The 21677-nt window shown below is 44.4% G+C and overlaps 1 protein-coding gene across 2 annotated transcripts in view; it reads left to right on the top strand.

Annotated features, from left to right (window-relative positions):
- Positions 1-21677, top strand: part of BMP7 (bone morphogenetic protein 7) — a 49360-nt gene that overhangs the window by 10567 nt on the left and 17116 nt on the right. For both annotated transcript variants that reach the window (XM_068912216.1, XM_068912215.1), the window contains one exon: positions 14824-15016. In XM_068912216.1, coding sequence (XP_068768317.1) covers positions 14824-15016 — 193 coding nt within the window. The remainder of the gene's footprint in view (positions 1-14823; positions 15017-21677) is intronic.

The raw sequence follows: 21677 nt of genomic DNA, 5'->3' as shown, positions 1-21677 counted from the left end.
AGTTTTCCAGTTTAAAATTAATTGCTTCTATCACTCAAAATATTCTGAACATTTTAATCTTGCTACTTTTATTTGTTTATTACTGTGCAGTAATTATGATCCCACAGGGACTTTTTAGATGTTAATAAAGAGCACTGCACATCACTTTTCCTGAAGCTTGTGTGGCACTATAAACATCATGCTGAGTTTTAAGTTCCCCCTTCTGACCATATCCTTAAAAAATCCAGTATTTGTTAAGAGAAAGGAGGGGATTTTTTTTTCTTTTTAACCAAAGGATAGGAAAAAAAAAAAGCCGTAACTTCAGCCTCACAATCTGCTAGCTACATAAAGCAGTAAATGTTTAGTTGAGACAGGGAAAAACCAGAACTGCTGCAGATTGGTTGTTTCCTTTTGGAGGAAACAATAAATGTGCCCACTTGTATTTTAACAACGTTACTACTGGGCCCCCTAATTACACAAATATACTTGTAATAAACTGCAGAAGAGAAGAGCTAAAATAGAATCACTGAGCACAGATCTTGTTCTTCAAGGCGAAAAAGAAGCTTTTGAGCAACCAGTCTTTTAAATCTTGGACCAAATGAGAAGATCAGGATATTTCAGCACTGACTTCTCTGTGATGAATCATTTGTCTTTGGGGACAGGTGAAAAGGGGAAGCTGATCAGACACGGGGTGTAAAAGTTGTCTCACTGGTGTGAATACAGCTTTGACCTCTGAATACAACAGTTCGTGCGACTCCGTGGCATGCATTTTAATCAAATTACAAGAATATTAGACTCCGTATCCCCAGAAGTCTCCCGAGTGCTACGCCACATTAAAACCTAGCACGGGGAGTGCAGAAATACATGAAAGAGTCCATCGTGATGCAGAAACATGTTCGAGTAGGCTCCAAATGCTTTTAAAGAAAACGGTAGCTTTCATTTTGCTCAGCAGCCCAGAACCATCCGAGGAGAGCTGTTTCCCTGCCAGCAGTAGAGAATAGGGGAAAAGTAAGAAATCAGCGCGTCTACAGTTCCCACGGTTTTTCCTCCCCGCGCTGATAGCGGGTAGTTACAGCGCAACGAGAGTCGTGGTGGGTAGGCAAGGACCGGGCTGGCAGGGAGCGGTCCGCGCTCCTCGCCCCGCGGGACACCAGGCTGTACCAACGCCCCCCGCTCATTTCTGGGCTCTTCGTAAGCACCGCACGCAACCGGGCGCGCGTGGCCTGCCAGTCGTTCCCGCCCAAACGACGCGAGGCCGCCAGTCGCTCTTACGGCAGCTGATCTTATACCCCCGGACTGCGATTACAAAATTGTATGGGAAGACCAAAAAAACAAAAAAACCACCAAACCAAACCAAAAAACGCTGTTGTCAGGGGCTGACGCGGGAGGGCGGTGTGGCCCGGCCCTAGCGAGAGCCTCGGCGCGAGGCGACATGTGACCTCCTGAGGATGTTTCTGAAATAATAGTTTACACTTGCAATCACTCTACATCTCTAGGACTTTACCAACACAAATACCGCCTGTGGATGTAATCACCTTACAGCTCTTTAATATTTACAGTTCTTAGGCCTATATACCAAATTATTAAAATAGTAAACAGTCCCCTGCCTCTTTCTCAATGCAAATAAATGTTTTCCACAGCAAACATTCCTAGAAAGCAGTAAGGTGGTATGCGGAAGCTGCAAGTTTCAGCATGGGTGAAAGACAGAGAGCAGATGAGTCTGCTGGGCTGAAGATCGGGTCAATCTCAGGCAACGAGGTGTTCCCTGTTCCCGGGTTTCCAAACAGGGAGCTGTGCGTTACCATGCCCCATAACACCAGAACCGTCTTGGCAGTGCGTAGGAAAACCTCATAATCCCAAAGGAAAACCTGAAACGGGTCATGAAGCCCCACGCTCACAGTGAACCAGGGCGCTCAGGAGCATCTCTCTTCAAGCAGTAATTGAGGTCTCTAATCATTATTTTCCAAAGTGTTTCCTCCCATGCCTCCACACGCCACATTTCTATCTAATAATCCAAAAAACAGCATTAACACCCCTAGACCTCCCACGTGTTAAAATTTGCAATCAATATAAGAGTGCGAATGCAAGACGAGAGCTCTGCTTGTGCAGCGTTTCCGCCTCTCGGCACACGGACCTTTCCCCCGAATAGTTTGTTGGCCCCAACACAGCAGTAGCACTAATCTTCCCGAGCCGGCCTGACCTAGAAAGGTGCAGATGTTTGTTATTGCATCGACAAGCTCAAAAGGTCCAGTTTATCGCGGTCTCGTGGCACAGCTCAGATTGTACATACCTTCCACGTCTCAATTGGGCTGATTGCAATCAAAGGCTGAGCTTCTTATCTGGTAGTCACATGTCTGATATCTACTGGTTATTTTGTAATATCCCACAAGCTGCTTTCTCAGCACAACCAGAATCTGGGATTTAAGCTAAGAAATCCAGCAAGTCATACATTTTCAAACCTGGAAAAAGGTTCACAGGTTCTGGGATTATTTCCTGTGTCACAGTAACCACGAGAAAGGCTCGATTCCCCGTGCGTGCGACTCCCGCTGTGTTCCTCCTGGAGACCCTGCGCAGGTGGAGATGCAAATGCTGGAACAATTCGGGGGATGCTGGAATTGTTGTGGCAATACGATACTAAAGAAGGATTCATTAGATTTATATTATCTGTTTGGGCAGCTGTTCCGCAGATGAAAGGGAGGCTAATGCACATTAAATGCACAAGCATAAAGCGGCCAATTTGCACTCGCTCCTCCACTGGTGTACCTGGTCCCCACCAGCACAGGAACGGGCCTGTTCCAGTGACGAAAACAAGGCGCTTGGCGATGCCATCAGCTGGGCTCTCTCTTTCAAGTGTTGCCAGTAGATGCACAATGTATACATGTGCTTTTAGAAGACTTTTATTTTGAACTCAGGATGTGAATCTATGGTATTAAGGAAAGCAGAACAATCCTTTATTTAGCTGCACCTGCACCCTAATGCCTAATGAGTTTAGTCTGATGGAATCCAGACCTCAGGAAGGATTATAAATTCTCATTTGATTTCATTTACTTCTAAAATACCTTAAACCAGCTGTACCAGTCTAGAATCCAGTCCTTCCTTCTATACCAGTTTTGCAAATGTTGTTGAATATTTAGCTGTAAGTACCTTTATGCTATATTGTAATACACCAATAGTAATAAAGAACAGAAGGCAACTTGAAAAAAAACCATGTAGTGGAAAGATAATTAGCAGCATATAAGCTTGAAAAGTATCTGTTTATGAGCAAACTTTTTATGAAGTTTTCATGATCTGAAAGCAAAATTTGAAAGAAATTGAAACTGAGTTAGTAGGCAATATCCTCTCCAACAGGTCCAGTGTAAGGCTGAAAAGTCTAGCCTTGCAACTGGTGGATGAACACAGTCTTCAGGGCATTAGCAGTACACTCAGACATTGCTTTCCGTTTTGTATAAGCACATCAGAGATGTTTGAGTAGCGCCTTGCCAGGATTACTGGCTCAAGCTGTTTATTATGAACAATACCTAATTTATCAAACACATTTGAAACCGTCTTAGTTTGCCCTGGTGTAGTTACTGGAATGCATGAGCATGATTTGATGCTGTTGCATCTCTGCGTGATCAAATCATTGCCTCAGAGACTTGTTGTAGCACATGTTTTTTTAGTCTTTGCATGTCCTACATGCATGCAGATTTATCTTTGGGTGCTGGTGCTGCAGGCTCCCAGCATCCTATAGAGACACTCATGCCTTCCCTCGTAGGCACGCAGGGGTGTTAGTGGACACGCCACAGAGGAGCAGGGAAGCCACAGTATTGGTACTCTCCTCCTCCGTGGATGAACACACTGGCAGACAGCAGTCACTACTAAACGGTCTTCCTTCACCTGAGATTAAATTAGAGCTGGCTGAAAACATTTTAGGGAAACTTTTCTTCCCTTCTTCCTGAAATTTGGTCAAAGCTGAAGAACATCTTTCCATTTCAAAGTCCTCATTTCATCCCAAATAGCTCATTTTAGGTTTCCTGGCAGTAGTCTCTCATATGCTACCTCTTCCTTCCCTGGCTGAACGCACATTATTTCTGATGGGATCTGTTCAGCCACTTGTCTCTCCTTCCCTGGGACAGAGGTTTTCCATTTACTCAAGGCTGTGTGTTCAAGCCGGCAGAGCAGCCTGCGGGGTTTTGCATCAGTGATTTTTTGAGAGGCCTCCAATCTCAGAGCACATTACAGGAAAAGCCTTGAGCCCCATTTGTCTGGTGGCTCAACTGGTGGATTATTTTTCTCAATGAACCGTATTGTCACCAACTTTTCTCCCTGTTTGTGCTCTGCAACCTCCTGCCCCTTAAGACACCCGTCTTTCTGCTTTCCTCTCCTGTGGCTGGTACATCTCCTTGTGCGACCCTTTTCCGTGCTGCAGCTGCCTCCTCAGGCTCCACCATCCTGACCCTTTCCTGTGCCTCCTCCTCCTCCTCCTCCTCCTCGTCCTCCCAGCTGTGTGTTGTGACTATCTCCTTGACCCTTGGATGCACTGGCAAAACGTGCGAGTTTGAGTTCACACCTAACGCTGGCACAGCTTCATAGTGAAGTCAGCCTCATCAGATGGGAGCCAGCAGTATAACTCACTGATTTCATAGCACCGTGAAACTAGCCTTGCTGTACCCTGAATTACAAAAAGAGAGAGAGAGCAAGGTGTCACATAGCAGTCATCTCTATTTCAAAGAGGCAAACAAAAAATGTAATGCTTCATTGCCAGATACCTCCCACAGCTGCATTCAGAGGATTCAAGAGTTAGGGCTGTGTTAGATGGATGCTCTGCTCTTAGGCTGCATTCGTGCATGCCCACGTTACGGTTCAAACAAAGAGAAGAAAGCAAGAATAATGATGTTCTGCCCCTCATTTTGCTCACTGCTCAGTTTGTTGAACAGTGCAACCCATGCAGTGCACTGTAACTGCGAAGAGCGGCGGGAGCCCCCAGGTCAGGGCTGCTGCCCAGGTGCACCCTCCTCTTTTGCAGGGGGGAGCATCTCTGTGCACAGAGAAGAGCAAGCAACAGGCTGGCGATGGCGCAGGCTAGCACAGCTAACTAGCAGCCTTGCTCAGCCCCACTCCCAGTGACTACGTAGGAGCTTGGAGGCATTTTGGGATGGCCCCAATGCTGGCCGGCTGTGGGGCAAAGAGAAGAGCCCCGTAACTTCCTTGCACTGAGCTTCCCATAGACTCAGCAGCAGCATCGCCACAGAGTCCCCAGCTTGTCTGTCTATCTGTCTGTCTCTCCAGAAAACTGCCACCTCCATGGTGCTGGGAAAGGGGAACGACAGCATAACGTATTCAGCGCCTTCCTGGATCCCTGCTTCCCAGTAAAAGCAGGGAAAAAAAAGCAAGGAGATTTGAGAGAGTAATGAGGGAAGCACTGCTAAGGAAATGTCCTGGTGCTGGACGCTGGAAGATGAGGGTAGGAATAGGGGGAGGCTGTCTAAAGGAACGCCTTCACTCCCATTTATTTAACTTTCTTTCCTCTGGCCTCCCACCTTTCCTCCGTTCCCTCACACCCCAAATCCTGCAGAAATAGTAAGTGCTTTACAGCAGCTCCTGATTGATGGCAGCGCTATGTGCTGCTAAGGTTGCGAATAAGTTATTCTGAAGAAACACAGTTCTTCCCTAATTCTTTAACTTTGCTTTCCCTACGTTCACATACAGACACCACAAACTCAGCGTCAGGGTTTGCACTGTGCTCGGTCTGCTTACTATTATATGAGTTTTGTGTTCACAGAGCAATCCCACGTGTAAATTTTTCACAGTACCTTTCATCTAGTCTGGCTCTGATTTCATCAGAGAAACCACAGCGTAAACAGGTACTGCTCAGGGCACAGTCTGCAAAGGAAATGGATTACCTATGCAAAACCTACCCAGATATTTCATGCACGTTCTTTAAGGAGAAATTGTTTAACCATCTAGCACTTAAAGTAGCTACAATGAAATCCCAATAGAAGAAGGTCTTCAAATGCACAAGGCAGCAGGCACTCCTCTCTGTCCATGCCCTCCTGATTATTGCATTTTCCCTTTGCCATCTACCATCCTAAGGAATTTAAAATTCAGAGCCTCCTGGGTAGCACACGGATGCGGCCAGGATGTGGCGATTCCTGGCAGCCTCAGCCCGGCGCGCTCCTTTGGATGCACCACTTGCAGGAAACCAGGTGGCACCGCATCGTTCTTCTAAGCCCTGCTTGAAGTGATTATGACACTAAACCTAACCCTGGAAGAACATCAGAAAGGGCCTAGGCAGTTTGTTAGAAAAAATACTAATCTCTGCTGTGCGCAGGCCTTGCTAGCTGAAGTTCAATTTATGCAGGAAGAACTTGCTGCTGCGTCGGAGATAATTAAACCCATCTTCCCTCTACCCGCTGTTTGTACACGCACAATGATACCATTGTTCAGAGTCATGCAACACATATGCTGACATTAAAGTGTTTAATCTTGTAGTACAGTATTCCATTATTTTTTGGACATCTGTACATGATAGAAAGGGTATGTATTAAGGGATTTGTTGACAAAGAAATAGCTAATGCCGATACATGTGTGAACTGAAAGGATCTTTCCAAGTTCTGTTCAGCAACAGGGAGACTGCTCCTTCCCAGGCCCGGACCCTGGCACAGATGTGATATGCACTGTTGCTATTACCACTTTTGAATTTATAACAAGGAGTCAGTGTTTAGAAGAATTTTGGAAGCTCCCTGCTGGATTTGTGGCTAGGTGGTCTTGCTGGCAACACCACCTTCATGCTGAAAGCTGAAAAAATGAAGTGATGGTTAAAGGACGAATATTAACTCCAGAGGGCTTTTCCCCCTCCCTTTCATAACAAAAATGCTTACGCTGGATCGCTTTGCAGCCGTGAGCGCTGAAGTATTTCTAAACTCTTGAGGTTGGGGATCAGTGTTTTTGGAGCCTGGTTTTGATCTCATTTGAAATTAATGTATTAGTCCTGATTTACACCAGTAGACAGGGCAGGACTTAGCCTTGCCACACTCTGAATTTACCATGCGACAAACAGCTTGTCACCTTGACCTCCTTTTACCCAGTTGTAAAACGGGTCCATTAGCACTGAGACTCAGCGAGTGACTACCTTTGCTTAAACAACCCCCAGCTGCTGGGCACCGTGCTGGTTCAGCGCAGGCCTTTCCCAAAGGATGGAGGGGAAGGAGATGATCAGAGAGGGCTTTGACGGATGAGCTCGGTGGCCCTGTGGCGCCTGGGCCCGCAGCTGAACGTGCCTCATCCCCCTGTGGCCTGTTTGACCAGCGAGAGGGAGCCTTTGCCCACATCTGGGTCGCCCACCAAAGTTTCCAGTCTTGATTCAAGGTCTCTTTCATCAGCACTTCAAGCCCAGATGACTCCAAAGTGGCTGGAAGCAGGTGGGTCCCCCACCGCCCGTGGCAGCCTCCAGCAAAAGGGATGCCCTGCAGTGCCACGGGAAGTCGGCGCTCGGCTACACCGCGGTGCCGAAGGGACGGGCTGCTGGCGCAGAGGCCTCCAAATGAAGTGCTCCTGCAGAGGAGCCAGCACTGAGGTTGCTCCTGAACCAGCTGCGGAGCAAATGTCGGCAAGGGCAAATCCAAATCAGGCCATGGAATAAGGAATCAAATACTCTCCGCAGACACAGGCACGGCACGTGGCTAAATGTGGGTGCTACCAGGGTGCTAATAGTAGTATTACTCAGAACTTGTGTTTTGAGAAGTGGCAGATAGGGACAGTTCCCGATGATGGGATGCATTACTGAATTATATAAAAACCACAGAGTATTTTTCTAGTAAGCTTATCTCACAGCCCAAAATCAAGGGTGCATTTGTTTTTCCTTAGGTTTCTCCAGAAATCTGCAGTAGGTTTTAGATCAGCTGGAGAGCTGCAGATACCCAGTGTAAAAAAACCCTCCAAATACTGTCTTAGCACTTTTACGAAAAACAATGTTTTCACTTCAGTTTTGCACAATCCAGGACGTTTGCTCTATACCATTTATAGGGCTCCCAATTTATATTCTTTAACTATTTCTTTAAGCATTTCTTTAACTGCTGCTTTAGCTCCCTGATGTCAGCATGTAAATTTTTTAGCCAAGAGGATGAAGCAAATGAAAACCAATCACAGCACTTCACAATCCCAAACTCTTGCCATCATAAATTTACTGCAACTGCCCCTGTAACTCTTGCTGTCAAGCACAATGAGGAGGGAAACATGTGCCTTAGCAGACTGTGGCTTGGCATGACATTATTGCAATCTTCATTATACTCCCTCTCTTTCTTAGAAAAATGTAGGGACTGACCTTGCACTTCTTGCTCAATCAGGATTCCCACTGGGCCCAGTAGGTCTTTTCAGCTACAGACACTGCTGGACCCTACCCCTAATTGGTTTCCTCCTTCCTGAAGCTCACTAACACAAGGAGAAAAGACCTGTATTTCATAAGTGACATGATTTTGTCCACCAATTTAGAGACAAAGAAATGCAATTTATAGAGGGAACGTTTAATCCCTGTTCATTAGAATCCTATCAAGAGGTGTCATATTCAGCATCCTGAAAATTTACAGTGCAGTTTCACTACTGCTACAAACCCAAAGTCCAGGGATAGCCCTGCCGTCCCTCCCGCTGCAGCTGGAGGGTCCCCCCTTCCTTCTGCTGGGACCTGTGGCCATGCAGTGAGCCAGGTTACGGATGTGATCCTGCTGAAAACCCATCTGGGGACAGAGAAGTTATTTTTCAGCTGAGTCCCTTCCACAAGGGAGGCAGCAGAGGCATGCAACAGGAGTGGACCTCTCCTTTGCAAAGCAGCCTGCACTTAATAGGTTGAAGACAATCATGGCTCACAGGCGGAGCTGGTGGTCCCAACCAGCCAGTGCCTGAGAAACCTTGTGCTCCACTCAGAGGTGACGCAAGGAAGATTCTGTGAAGTGCATCCAAGTGACCTGGATCTTTATGGGCAGTTATGGAGATAATTGAAGCTAATTTTTCTAAGAATATTCAAGCAAGATTTTGCATTGATGAATTAAAGCAGTGCAACTCAAAAGGTAGTTTGCTCTTTCATGAAACCAGTAAGGCTCGAGCCCACGGGCTCACTGGACAAGCCAGCCAGCCTGTAGGGATCCCTCCAAAAACAGTGTTCATTCTCTATAGATCTGCAATGATCAGAGGAAAAGGAGACAACGACTTTCCTGCTCACTAAACTCACCTACATTGTTTCTTCAGTCGCTGGTGTCAGGCAGGCACAGGTAGACTAGCAAGAGCTGCTAGACAGGCCCTTGATGCCAGAGCATGACAGATTTTTCTTTGGCCTCCGGATCTCCGGCAGGTTTTGCAGGCAACTGTGCCGATGCCTCTGAAGTTGCGTCTCTCGCAGCGCTTGGAGGCTGCGCGAGGGGGTGTTGTCTTTTGGAATCTATTTTCCTTTGACTTATCTTTCAGTCTCAGGAATTCAGGACCTTTAATCTATTTGAGATTAAAGTCCTTTACAAAATCCCTTCTGGCCTTTTTTGGGAGTAAAGAAGTTACAGACACCCTAGCGCACATTCCTTTTGGTGCTTTTTTTTTTCATTGTAAATTAGAAACAAGTAGCTTTCTAATTTTTCAATGTGATAATAATGTAATTATTCCACTTGTGCTCACTACAATTAGTGAGATAACTATTCTTAAAGTGCCTTATAAAAATTAACATATTATCAGGTGAAAATATTAACAGGAGAATGTAAACATTTATTTTGTAAGTATTCAAAATACATTCCAAGTGCATCATCCAAACGTTTCAGGGAGAAGGAGGATGGGATTACTAGTTTTCAGTTCGGCATCCCTGAGCTCAGAATCTATTCATCTTGTATTTACTTTGCTTGTGAAAAAGAGTTTTCTTACCTCTTCAGAAAACAAGAGCATAAAAATATGTAGGTGAGTAGATCCTTACATGGAAGAAGTGGGGCCCCTTGAAGTTAGTGGAAGTATTTCTGTTGACTTCCCTGGGGTTTGGATTAGCTCTTTATCACTTCTGTAATAATTATTTTTTAGCACAGTCGTTCTTAGAAAATTATTGCTATGATATTCCTGGTCCTTTGCTTAACAGAGAGCATTAATGATTGACGTAGTGCTACTGCACTTGGTACAAAAGCTAAAACTTTATGGTTTCTTTGGCCTGTGTAGACAGGAATAATATAACTATTGCAAGCTGTGTCTAAACCTAAATCTTGGCTGTCATGGTCGTGCCTTGACTACCATCAGTCCGTATGACAAAACCAGTGGTCCAACTAACAACTGCAGCATTAGCTCAGATCAGCTTTTAATTTATCAGTAGTGATTTAGAAAGGAGTTTAAAATAATTGGGACCCAGTTTATGGTCTCAACATATTTTGTTGTGAAAATGACCAAACATAGGATGAGTTAATTTTCCTAGCGTTCTGCTGGTGTATCATCTGCTTTAGAAGTTTGGGCTCCCTGGGGTGTTAAAACAGGATCACTGGCTTTTCTACCTAGTCTTCCTTTTTGGTCCTGGTTTCAGCTGTATTGCCATCAGTTCTAAATTTTAACCACTATAATGTTTTCTCCTTATAAAAAAAGAGTACACTTTAGGGCATGTCAAAACAAGTACCAGAGATTCTTTGGCATTTTATCTTCACTTTTCCCATATTTTTGCATGGGATACTTGGCTGCCTCACACCTCAGCACATGCATCCATCATGTTTTCTTTTAACCGTCACTGTTGTTGCACAACTATGCCGTATTGCCTCCTCTTGCATCACTGCAAAGCCACAACAGAGTGGGTTTGGAGAAACAAAAGACTTCGGGGAGATCAGAAGCCCTGTCTGTATCAGATGGATGATTGCTGTTTGTGCAGTATTCAGATTGTGGACAGATAGCCAAGGCCAGACTTTCAAAGATGCTGAGTGTACTTGCATATTTGCAACAAAGGTGTGGCAAATTTACTGATAACCACTAACCTAAGACTACGTGCTTGTTCGGTTTGGATCACCTTAATTGCCCTGCACACTTTTTGTCGTTTTTGCTTATACTTTCAGGAATCTGTTGTCCATCTCCGTGGTGCAGCTCTAGAGCCTCGTCTTCTTGGACTTTCCTTAGCCAAAAGGACAATACCAATAGGAGCATCTGATGATTACCACCTAGCATAGTCACGATTAACTGCCACACTTAGCATGCTGCTTTTGGTCCGACAGCTCTTTTGCACCGGCAGATTTTGAGCCCTATGTTAAATTAGGTCATAATTTGTATGCAGAGGTTATACCCCCAAAGTGGAAGACTGCTTCTAGAAATGGAGAGGTGCATTTACGCATGCAGTCACCTGTGAGTCACTTTAAATTGTTTCTTTCAGTGGAAGAAATCCACTGTTTTCTCACAGTTAAGGCACACTGTCTTGTTTCATAGCAGAATTATTTTTCAGGGGTGTTCTTCCTTCTCTTATTTTACGTCCTTTGATGCCACATCCAAAGCTTTGGCTTCCTCTCCAAGCAGCTGCCTTGCCAAGGCATTTGAATTGTGACACTTGCTGAGCTAGAATTTCCAATGTTTGAAATTAGGAGCCTCCCCAGTAGGAACTATACTAAAACCACTAGCCAAAAACCATTGGGTGGTAACGCTTTGCAAGAACTGTGAACCTAGGACAGATATGAGTTTTAAGTTCTTTGGGCAAACAGACTATGAACTACATCCAGCAAATTTTCGTATTCTGTGATGACTTCTAAGGGAGCTTTTCAAATGGCTGATGAACAACTGAGATTAAGTCCTTTAAGAATGACCAGAAGTTTCTTATTATGGTATGTTGTGTCCATAGGGATCACAGACTCGATAGACTTAATGGAGAAAGTAGCCCTACTCAGAGTGCTGTAGCAATTCTCTTGACTGTTTCAGGGAACATTTTTAAAATACCATTGCCCCCCTCCTTTTTTTTTTAAACACTCCCCTATTCAAACTCCTCAGGTAATTAATTGGAAACAACCCTTCTGCAGTATTGTCAAAGGCCTGACTAACACCCGTCAAACCCAGGAAACTCCGACTTCTTGAGCACTCCCCTGCTTGCCTCATGCTGTTGTGCTTAAGGTATTACTGGGGTCTACAAAAAGTGCATGATCATATACAGTGTACCATATGTTCACAAATACCAAAGCACAGCAGCATGAATTAAGGATAGGATTTCAACCTTCATAATGAAGAGTCTTGCTTTTATGAGTTCAAGTCAGACCCTTAACGATATTTTAACATAGATTTTGGTGTTTAATTATGTAATAAGATTTACTGCAGTCATCTAACAGATGTTGATTCAGGGTCAGTGTTTCTCATAAATTAGTTCTGAAAGGATTTGTTACTTCTGGGTCAGCAGATAGGTCCAGAGTGCAAAGAAAAAGGGGAAAAACAATAAACACTGAGTTGAAGGGTTTCTTGGGATTCTTTCTTCAGTTACATATCCACATATTTTCATGATCTTAATGACTATAGCCACAGGAATGTTTGCTTTAACACTAAAGATGGCTCAACCCAAAACCCTATATCCAAACATCTGCAAAGCATGGGAAAGTTCAGACTTCAGGGATCTTTATTTTATGACCCTGACCCATTAATTTTTCAGACTAATATGACACATTTTTCTAGGGCTCTAGAGTGGAAATCACTGTGGGCTCTAGCAGCACCTGAAAAAGTTTTATCTTCGTGTGTTTGTTGTCAGGCTACACATACAAAGCACAGCTAGTGACTGGTGTGGGCCAACAGAGTTGCCGTTGCATGTGTACACTGAGAAGGTATACCCACCTTTCTTTGAAAATTCAGCCATCCCATGTTTTTGGAAGCAAATTGTATATGTATGTCCTACTGTTAGAGCTCTGAAATACACCGTGCTGGTGATGTTATCTGTAATATAATTAAAAACACCCATGTTCATTCTTCTATAGTTGTGGTTAAAGGAGCTGCTCCATACTAAAATATTTTTTTACTCCCCTCTATCATTTAGGCATGAACAAATTCCTTTGAGACTGAAATCATACTCTTTGTATCTTATTCTGTTGGGAATATTTGGGAAGAAAGCGGTTGAGGCGCATTTAATAGCGTTGCTAACACTTACAGGGCAGTTTTAGCCTGCCAAGTGCTTTACGAACACTGACAAATATTCACAATATGCCCCACTTGAGGGTACGCGAGACTAAGTGATCTTCTTAAGGCTGCACTAGATGTTAGAGCTAGGAGTGGAACAATAACATTGTTCATCCGATGCTTGCTAGGACTGCCCAGCCTATAAAAGCATTTGCTGAACTTAATTGCCTCTGTCTTGGAGAGCTTAGGGGTTTAATGCCTAAAACACTCCTCTAAGATGAATCCCAGCTACTAGCAAGAACTTTGAAGTATTTATATCCCTGAGCAGCTATCATACAGCGGCCAACGGAGAGCCCTGCGCTCCCAGCAGAAATAACGTGCGAGATGAAGGGGAGTCTGTAGCCAGCTGCTGAATCTCGGCCAGTAAAACATTATCGAACCTGCCCTGTGTGTGCGTTTGAACATTTGGTGGTTCCAGGAGACTCTCCACGCTCCATCCCCACCACGAGGGAGGGACTTGTGTGTGCTTAATCACTGATGCTAGTGCACATTTGTGCGGTGTAGCACTAAATTTAAATAGCGCTTCACAGACTCGGGCTCGAAACTCCTCTTTTTCAGGAGTAATTCCATTTAAGTCAATGGATTTACACAATGGATTTACTGCTGCCAGAAGAGAATCGGGCCTGTAGAAAGACACACATTCTTTGCCAAGAAAACCTCAGAGCTAACTACTTGAATTGTGCGTTCGAGCTGCAGGAAGGTCAAGTGGACAGACAAGGGAACTGGGACATTGGGGAAGCCCTTGGTTCAAACCTCGGCTCTCAAAACGACATGCTGTGTGACCTCGGGCGAGGTGGTTCACCCCCTCATACCTCTGTTTCCCCATTTTCCTTTGTCTGACTTGTCTGTTTAATTTGGAATTTCTTCAGAGAAGGGTGCTTCGCTTTTATGTGTTTGGATGGGGCGCTGACACTTCTCCTCCCCGTTGCCGGCAGGGTTGGGGAAGCTTATTGGAGGACAGTCTTGAAATCTTTGTTTCCTCACAACACTAACCATCTGCTTCACTATTCACGAGAGCAGCGTTACACAAGACAACCAGTTGTAGATCAGCATGACAGGCAGGATTATCACTCGCTGGCATAACGGGCTGCCCCAACATGTACCGGAGGAATCTAGCAGCTCTTGTTATTGCAAGGTCACTGTTAGGGGCTGTTGGTGGACTGAAGAAGTTGCTCGCTTGGAACATTTGCTTCACAGCCCTGATCACCAAAGATGCTTTTAGATGAAAGCTTCAGCCCTGCGGAGCGGGACTCTGGTTCCCGCTGGCTCAGGGTGTGGGTCACCAGCATGGAAAGAGGCTCAAGGACTGGAATTTGTGCGCACGTGTGGGTGTGTTTAATTTTCATAAGCAGAGTTAGGGCGAGAACCAGCACTTCTGAAAAGCCCCATCTGTTTCTTTGAGATCCTTCACACAGCAGCTTGGCCGTTATCGGTGGCAAGCGTCCAGAGTCGGTTGTCAAGTACGAAGCTGCCAAAAGCATTAAAAGACAACGGTCACCCACACCCTATACCAGCCAGTTATAAAACTGTTTCAAAGAGTCTAATAAACAGATCTATACTTATAATAACCCTGATACGGTCATGTACTTCATAGGTGCCTTAACGAACCAAACAGCGGAGTGAGATAGCGCGATCAGATATTCCTGCTTGCTCTGTTGTGGCGACTCACAGCATGTTTGGTGGCTGGGGAGAGCGAACAACGCAGGTGGCTAATGGGCTGTTTTTCCGTTCCAGTGGAGCATGACCGCGAGTTTCACCATCAGCGCTGCCACTACCGCGAGTTCAGGTTTGATCTCTCCAGAATCCCGGAGGGGGAAGCGGTGACCGCTGCCGAGTTCAGGATATATAAGGACTACATCCGCGAGCGCTTTGATAACGAGACGTTCCAGATTAGCGTCTACCAGGTACTCCAGGAGCACCCGGGAAGGTGAGTGATCAACAGGGACACACGGACGAAACCTAAAGCAGAGCGTATTCCTTCAAAGAGTTATGTCCGATATGCTTAGAAATGCTGGTGCCAGAGCGTCAGCAAAAGTGTCTTAAGAACTGGCTGTAGGTGTCCGGATTACCCAGTGGAGTCTCAATAAATGTTAACGTAGTCAGCGCTGAAGGTAGAAGGGGTCGACCATCAGCCGGCCCGAGCACGGTCCCCGTGGAGCAGCCGGCAGCAAATGCTGTGTGTCTGAACACGTATCTAGTGCCAAAAAAGATTGCAGACTCAAAGTATCTCTCAATTTTGGAAAGACCTACCCTCTTCCTCCTGCTGCTAATGGACCCTGAGGTGGCAAAACCACATCTGAGTGCTTCCTTTCTAGTTGTATCTTAATTATTAGCCTTTATTAAGAAAGGCATTTGAGATCCCTAATTAACAAAGACAGATGACACCATGCTCTTTATATTGACTGATTGTTTTGTGTGTGCAAAACTACAAGATGAGCTATTACATCTATTCCAAGCAATTATTAATGTATGCCAAGCTCCCTGACAAATCCTCCAGGGAGCGTGAATAAGAACATATGTTTAATTTTCTCATCTGTTTTTAGTTCCAATTAATCAGCAGCCCCGAACTGTTTATCAAAGGCACTTAGTTGAGTTTGTACATATTTCTTTTAAATATAAGTCCTACCAAAAATGAGACTGCGTTTATTTTCATGGAAAGTATTTTATAATCAGGCTAGTCAGAAGTTACTCTCTAGAACTACTAAATACGTAGTAATAATGCTACAGCCCTAATTTCAGTTTAGGTAAAGAGAAACACTAGAGATCGCAAAGGGAAAATTCCAAAAGGATAAGAAAAAACAGTGTAATCGGGATTCTGGCTTTATATTTTTATAACAGCTAACAAAAATGCAAAAAAACCCCCCAAATTTTGCATTTTGTCATCCATTAGAAATATGATAGAAAACCTTATCAATATTTTAAAGTGGTAAGAATTTCTACTAGCTTTTCTATATGGTAAAATTATTCGCACACTCATGTGCTCTCTTCCTCATCTGAAATTTCAATTTTATGCGTCGAAACTCATGGTTCTCATGAAATTTCTAATGACGCTATGATTTACAGGGCTTTTGGTCTGTGTTAGTATTAACCTATCTTATCAAACAATAATAGTTCAAACTGTATATATTTTACTAGGCTTTCTTAATGGAGAAGGCAAAAAGCCATGTATGTGTGTATAACCCAAGGGACATCCTGCTCATCACAAGCATTTAAGTTTATTCCTTCTTAGGTGCTTGCAGAGAGAGAAGCCTCTCTTTGTTGTGTGTCTGAGGAGGTTATACAGGTACAAGCCCTCGGGGATGACTTTTCATTCCTGTTAGAGAAGAAGCAGAAGGTGGGCTGGCAGATGAAGAGGCTTTGCCAGCGCGCTGGGGAGCTGCCAGAGACAAGCTGGGAAACAACGTTCCTAGAGTAACTGTCCTTCCTCAAACTGATGCCAGGGAAGTTTTCCTTCAGTTCCTGATTGGCAAGGTGCCTACTAGGAAACCTGCTGACAGAATTAGGATGGCATTTATTGCCTTAATTCTAAAAGTCCACCAGTTTTTTAAAGCTGTCTTTAGAGAGGGCTGCAAGCTAGCCATTGGGGATGGTTATGTGTACACAAGTGCTTGGACCAGCATGTGTTTCTGCAAGCTGTCTCCTTCACAGCTCTTTTCTAAAAGAAAACACTGTGCAAAGGGCAGGCATATACATGAACCACTGGGTAGGAGAGGAATCTTGCTAATAATATGTTCCAGCTACTAGATTAGATGCAATTTTACTGCATATTCATCCCAGGAACACCCTTTTTTTTTTTTTTTTTTTAACCAGTGTTCATGCATATTCACCCCTTGTATACATTTTGGCAATAGTGAGTTTCAAACTGCTTGTACTGAAAAAAATTTCCTGTTGATTTGGATTGACCAAAGGTAAAAATATTGTCACTACCATTTGTAAAAATATTTGCTCTTTTTCTGCATTTTTCCACTAACATTTTCCAACCAGCTCTGTCACAGACCAGTCATCCAAGTTAGTGTGTCATTGGGCAAGTGGAGAAAGAAAACAAACTCTCTCCAACGTTGATCAAAAAACACCCATTCACTTTGATGCTTCCTTGGCTGTTTGTCTCATCCTGAGCAGGCTGGAAAGTTAGACCCATCTGACGTTGTTAGCAACAAGAACAAAACAAAGGCAAACCCTCCCCCCGCCACACACAGTTAAGAAAACCTTTGCTCACATTTTGCTTTGTAGATCCCTCTCCCTCCAGCACATCAGGTACAATGGCCAACAATAAAAAGTGGGTTTTCCCTCTCCCTGCGCTCTTAGGATGACCCAATAGCAGCGTGATCTCCTGCAAGCTTACTGCCATTGTCTAGGAGAAGACCCTTTCAGTATCTGAGACTGCACATGTTCTCCAGGCCTGTGCTACCATCTCCAAATGCATCCCTTGGTTAAGCACCCCGATCTACTGAAATGCACTCCCAGGCTCTCCAGATGCAGCTGTAGCATCCGGTCTCCTTCGCAACATAGTGAAACGTAGCAGAGATCAAAACACCCTCTAGGGCCACAGCAATAGCATAGGATTCACCTAAGTTGAGGCTGAGTGGTGATTTCTCCTTTAAGGATGAAAAGACCATTGGATAATGCTGAAGGCTTGATTTTCAGCTAAACCTCAGCTGAGCCTTCGTTTCTGAGGGTGTGATGGTGTGCCCTCAGTTCAAATAAACCATAAATACTAATAGTTCAGCAATTAATTACTTGCTTTACAAGTTCAGACAGGTTGGCAGATACTAACCAGCAACATCTGTGTCTGCAATTTATTGTGGGTGAAAAATACAGACAGAGGTCTTTCCAGACAAACAGCTGCACCCACAACAGACAGCTCCTTCTGAAATCCTGCCCCTCAATAATATTGACATTTGAACATAACTAGGGAAGCTCTCATTTATCTGCCTGCTCAGTAATAGGCATAAAGCAACTGTGCTAGTGAAAATAACGAATACCACACTCGTGGTGTCAGACTGGACGCCGTTCTGGACTTTGACTAGTAGAAATTATATTTCTGTGGAACTGAAGATACTGGTCTTAACACAAGTGTGACAATAGCTTGCGGGATGTATGTAAGAAATCAGACTAAAGGATCAAATATTCTTTCTGACCTTTCCAAACCTATCAATTCATTGCAAGGCAAGCTTTCCAAACTGGCAAACTTTCTTTATAAAAAGGCACGTACAGCATTCTTCAGTCACAAAGTATCGGTTATTCACTTTAAGCAAACAAGTACATTCATGAACAAAAAGGCTCCTAATATCATAAACACTGTGAAAACAGTTGATGTTTGGATGAATATAACATGTTTCAAAGCTTTCATGTGCATAACTTAAAGTCCGGTGACTCATGTCCAACTTCATGGTTCACTTACCCAAGAACTTGGGAAAGAGTTTTGTAAAGCCAGTAAGTGGGTTGAGAAACATCCTGAGCAGCCTGACTGTGAGTCCCTATTTGTGGTCAAAACCCTGCTAGTGGGAACTGAAGGTTGCCACCGGGCAGCCTGGTGCTGTACAAGCCTCTGATCTGGTCAAAGCAAGAATTTCAAAGGGATTGACATGCCTAAAAAGACAAGCAGGTGCTTAGTGGTTTTTCTAACAGCAGCAAAGCAGGTTGGATACCTAACTCCTATTGAAATTCATGTGAACTAGGGTATTTTCAGAAAGTATCCATGGAGTTCTGCGACAGTTTACTAGTTGGCACATCAACCTTAGTTTATTAACATGAAGCTGCAGAGCAAATCCAGGCTGTAGAGCCTCATCATCAGAGCTCAGTCCTGCCTCTCTGTCTGCACCTTTAGAAGCTAAAATACCTCATCCCAGGCTTTCATCACTGATTTCAATGGACAGCATTCGTAGAGTGGAGTAAACCCTGGGGCCTTTGAAGTTGATGGGAGTTTTGTTACCGGAAAGAATAAAGGCAGGTACTTGACCAGCCTTTGGTAATTGAAGTGTAGTCGCTACACGTTCACTTTGTGGCCATTATGGATTTTGCAAGCTTCAAAGGCAGCGAGTGATGTGAATGCTCATGTTACCAGCCCTGCAGAAAAGCCAGACCTTGCCCCATGTATGCCTGCGTTTGACGTGCAGCTGGACGGCTTTACTTTGTGTTTCAAGCTGCAGCACCTGTATCAAGCCTGATCCTCCCCAGACCCCTTTCCCTGGAATCTGTCTCCACATTGTGGATTGAAACATGTAATCCCAGTCACTAAGAAAGGCTTAGGCTCCCCCAACAGGCTAAGCAAATGGGTCGTCTTTTTTGAGCTTTTTAAGGTGATTACTCCAAGGGTGGTATAGCAAAGAAAGGTGTAGTTTGTTTTACTGCTGTGCTCCAGAACCCTGCCTGTATCTGCACGTACTCTAGCAGCGTCTAATACTGACATCAATTTTGATTTTTTTGTGGGGCTTGTCTGCACAAAGGTTGGTAACTGTCCTCATTTTGATATGCTCTTGGGCGTAGTGGCAAGGGAGCTTTTGCATGAAAACCGCCTACCCCTCCAACACCAGCACTGCCTTTAGTTATCTCTCTCAGACCATTCCTAAAAGCCACCAGAGCCTGAGAAGCCTATAACGAATCTGGAACTCACTTTGTAAGGCACAGCTCTTCCCAGGCTCTCGAGTAGCTGTGGGAGGTGTTTTGCATACCCAGGGGGCTCTTGCTCTGCTAAGAAATGCACTGAAGAACAGTGATTCACTGCTGAGCAGAGACACTACAAATAAAGCGTTAGAGATGCGTACAAAATCTCATTTCTCTCAGCACCACTTTTATAAGAAGCTTCACATTTAGGAAACATGTTGCATGTTGTTGTAGTAAACCCTCCATTGCCAGATTTAATCAGTCTTTGATGCCTAGGTCTTACCCTTCTCAAACACTGCATAGAAAAGGGCCCATGACTACTAGGAATAGACAAGACAGAATACGGATCTGCTGAGATTTTAAAGTCAATTTAATGTATCCCAAGATTCAACAGAATTTACCCAGATCTGTTTCACTACCATCACAGCCAGTTTTCAGAACAGTCCTTGGAAACCATCTGCAGCAAAGTGTATCCCCTGTCGTTGCCATCCCTTCACCCGGAGAAAACCCCATGTTCAGCTGAGCTGGCAGTGCCTCCTCCCAGGAGCTTGGGAAGGATTTTTATCAGTGGGGAGGGAGAGGAAGGATCCCGAGGCGCCCAGGGCAGGGAAGGTATGGGAGGAGGGCCGCCACAGGTCTGTGTACAGAGGGTGTTGCAAACGTGCCACGGAGAGGCCCAGGGAGATCCTGGGGCCCTCTCAAAGTAGGAAAGTCTGAAAAATATTTTCCTAAGCTTGTCTTTGGACAGCTGCAGCTGACTATAAGCAATTACACCAAGCAAACTGGAATCTGGATGCTGCTGCTTTTTTTTTCTTTTTTTTCTTTTTTTTTTTTTAATGCAAGCAGATGTCTTCCAACCCCAGATCTCCTCTCCCTCTCCAGGGATGCCCTTTCTGCCTTCTCTCCCATGTGCTCTGACCGGGACGTGAATTGCTAGTCCTGTCCGTCAGCGTTTCCCCAGCTTGAGTCCTTGAGCTGCCTGTTATTAAATTTGTCAGTTTGCACCATGCCTGTGACCCAAGCAGCTCCTTGAAGGTTAGAATACCAGGCAAGAGGATGGGATTATGCTCCTGATGTCATGGCTGTGGTTTACACGCTGAGTCAATAAAACATTTAATATATCTGTGTCCCAAATGTTTCCCACTTCAGTACGGAAGTGGGAGGCTTGTCCCATATTTGCAAAGGAATTTGAATTCTGTTGCAAGGTATCACAGCACAGTTAATATTTAAGATACCACTATATCCATAATTCCTCAAACTATCAAGTAGAGATTAGACAGTTGCCATGCTGCAGTACTCGGACAGACACAGTGTGCTTTTTGGGCTGAGCAGATGCCCCCAGCACATGCAGTGGACAGCTGTACCCATTGGCACCAGCTTTGGAAGTCATCAGGGCACCAAGTATGCTAGCAACATGGAAAGTCAGCGTGTTACAGGAAGCCACTCATCTTGCAAAGTAATGAAAGTTGCTGAGAGATTCATCTTCTCTCCTGCTGCCTATTGCCCTTCCCATTCATTTTTATTCTGTTTGGAAATGCTCATTAGTGTTTACTACCACTCGTCAAACAGCAGCTGGAAGTGAACAGGGCTGAAGAGGGGAATGGGAAAGGCAAGTGAAGAAAACAAGCAAAAGCAGGTGCTTTTTGGTAAAAGGCTACCCTATATCAGTATAGGCTTTACAGCATTAGAGTTTAGAGTTGTAGAGCTTCATCTACTGTTCTGTCTTGCTGCTGCTGGATTGCCAACTCTCATTTTTGCACTGAGTCTCTCTTGCTAGTCTATGTTCTTCATGCCCTAATTCATTAAGGTGGGCGATTAGGTGAGATACTGCACTTTTAATTGTCCAATATGCTTTTAGCATTTATGACGGATGAGATAAACTAGAAAGACATGACCAAAGTGTATCCTAAAGGCAAAAAACAAAACAAAAAAACAAAAAAGCAAAAGACCCCATACCTGCTCTTTTCATGAAGTTTCATGATTGC

The sequence above is a fragment of the Struthio camelus genome, chromosome 18, assembly GCF_040807025.1.
Source record: "Struthio camelus isolate bStrCam1 chromosome 18, bStrCam1.hap1, whole genome shotgun sequence".
Taxonomy (NCBI): domain Eukaryota; kingdom Metazoa; phylum Chordata; class Aves; order Struthioniformes; family Struthionidae; genus Struthio; species Struthio camelus.
Note: the sequence above shows the minus strand (reverse complement) of the source record. Positions and strands in the feature narration are given on the sequence as shown.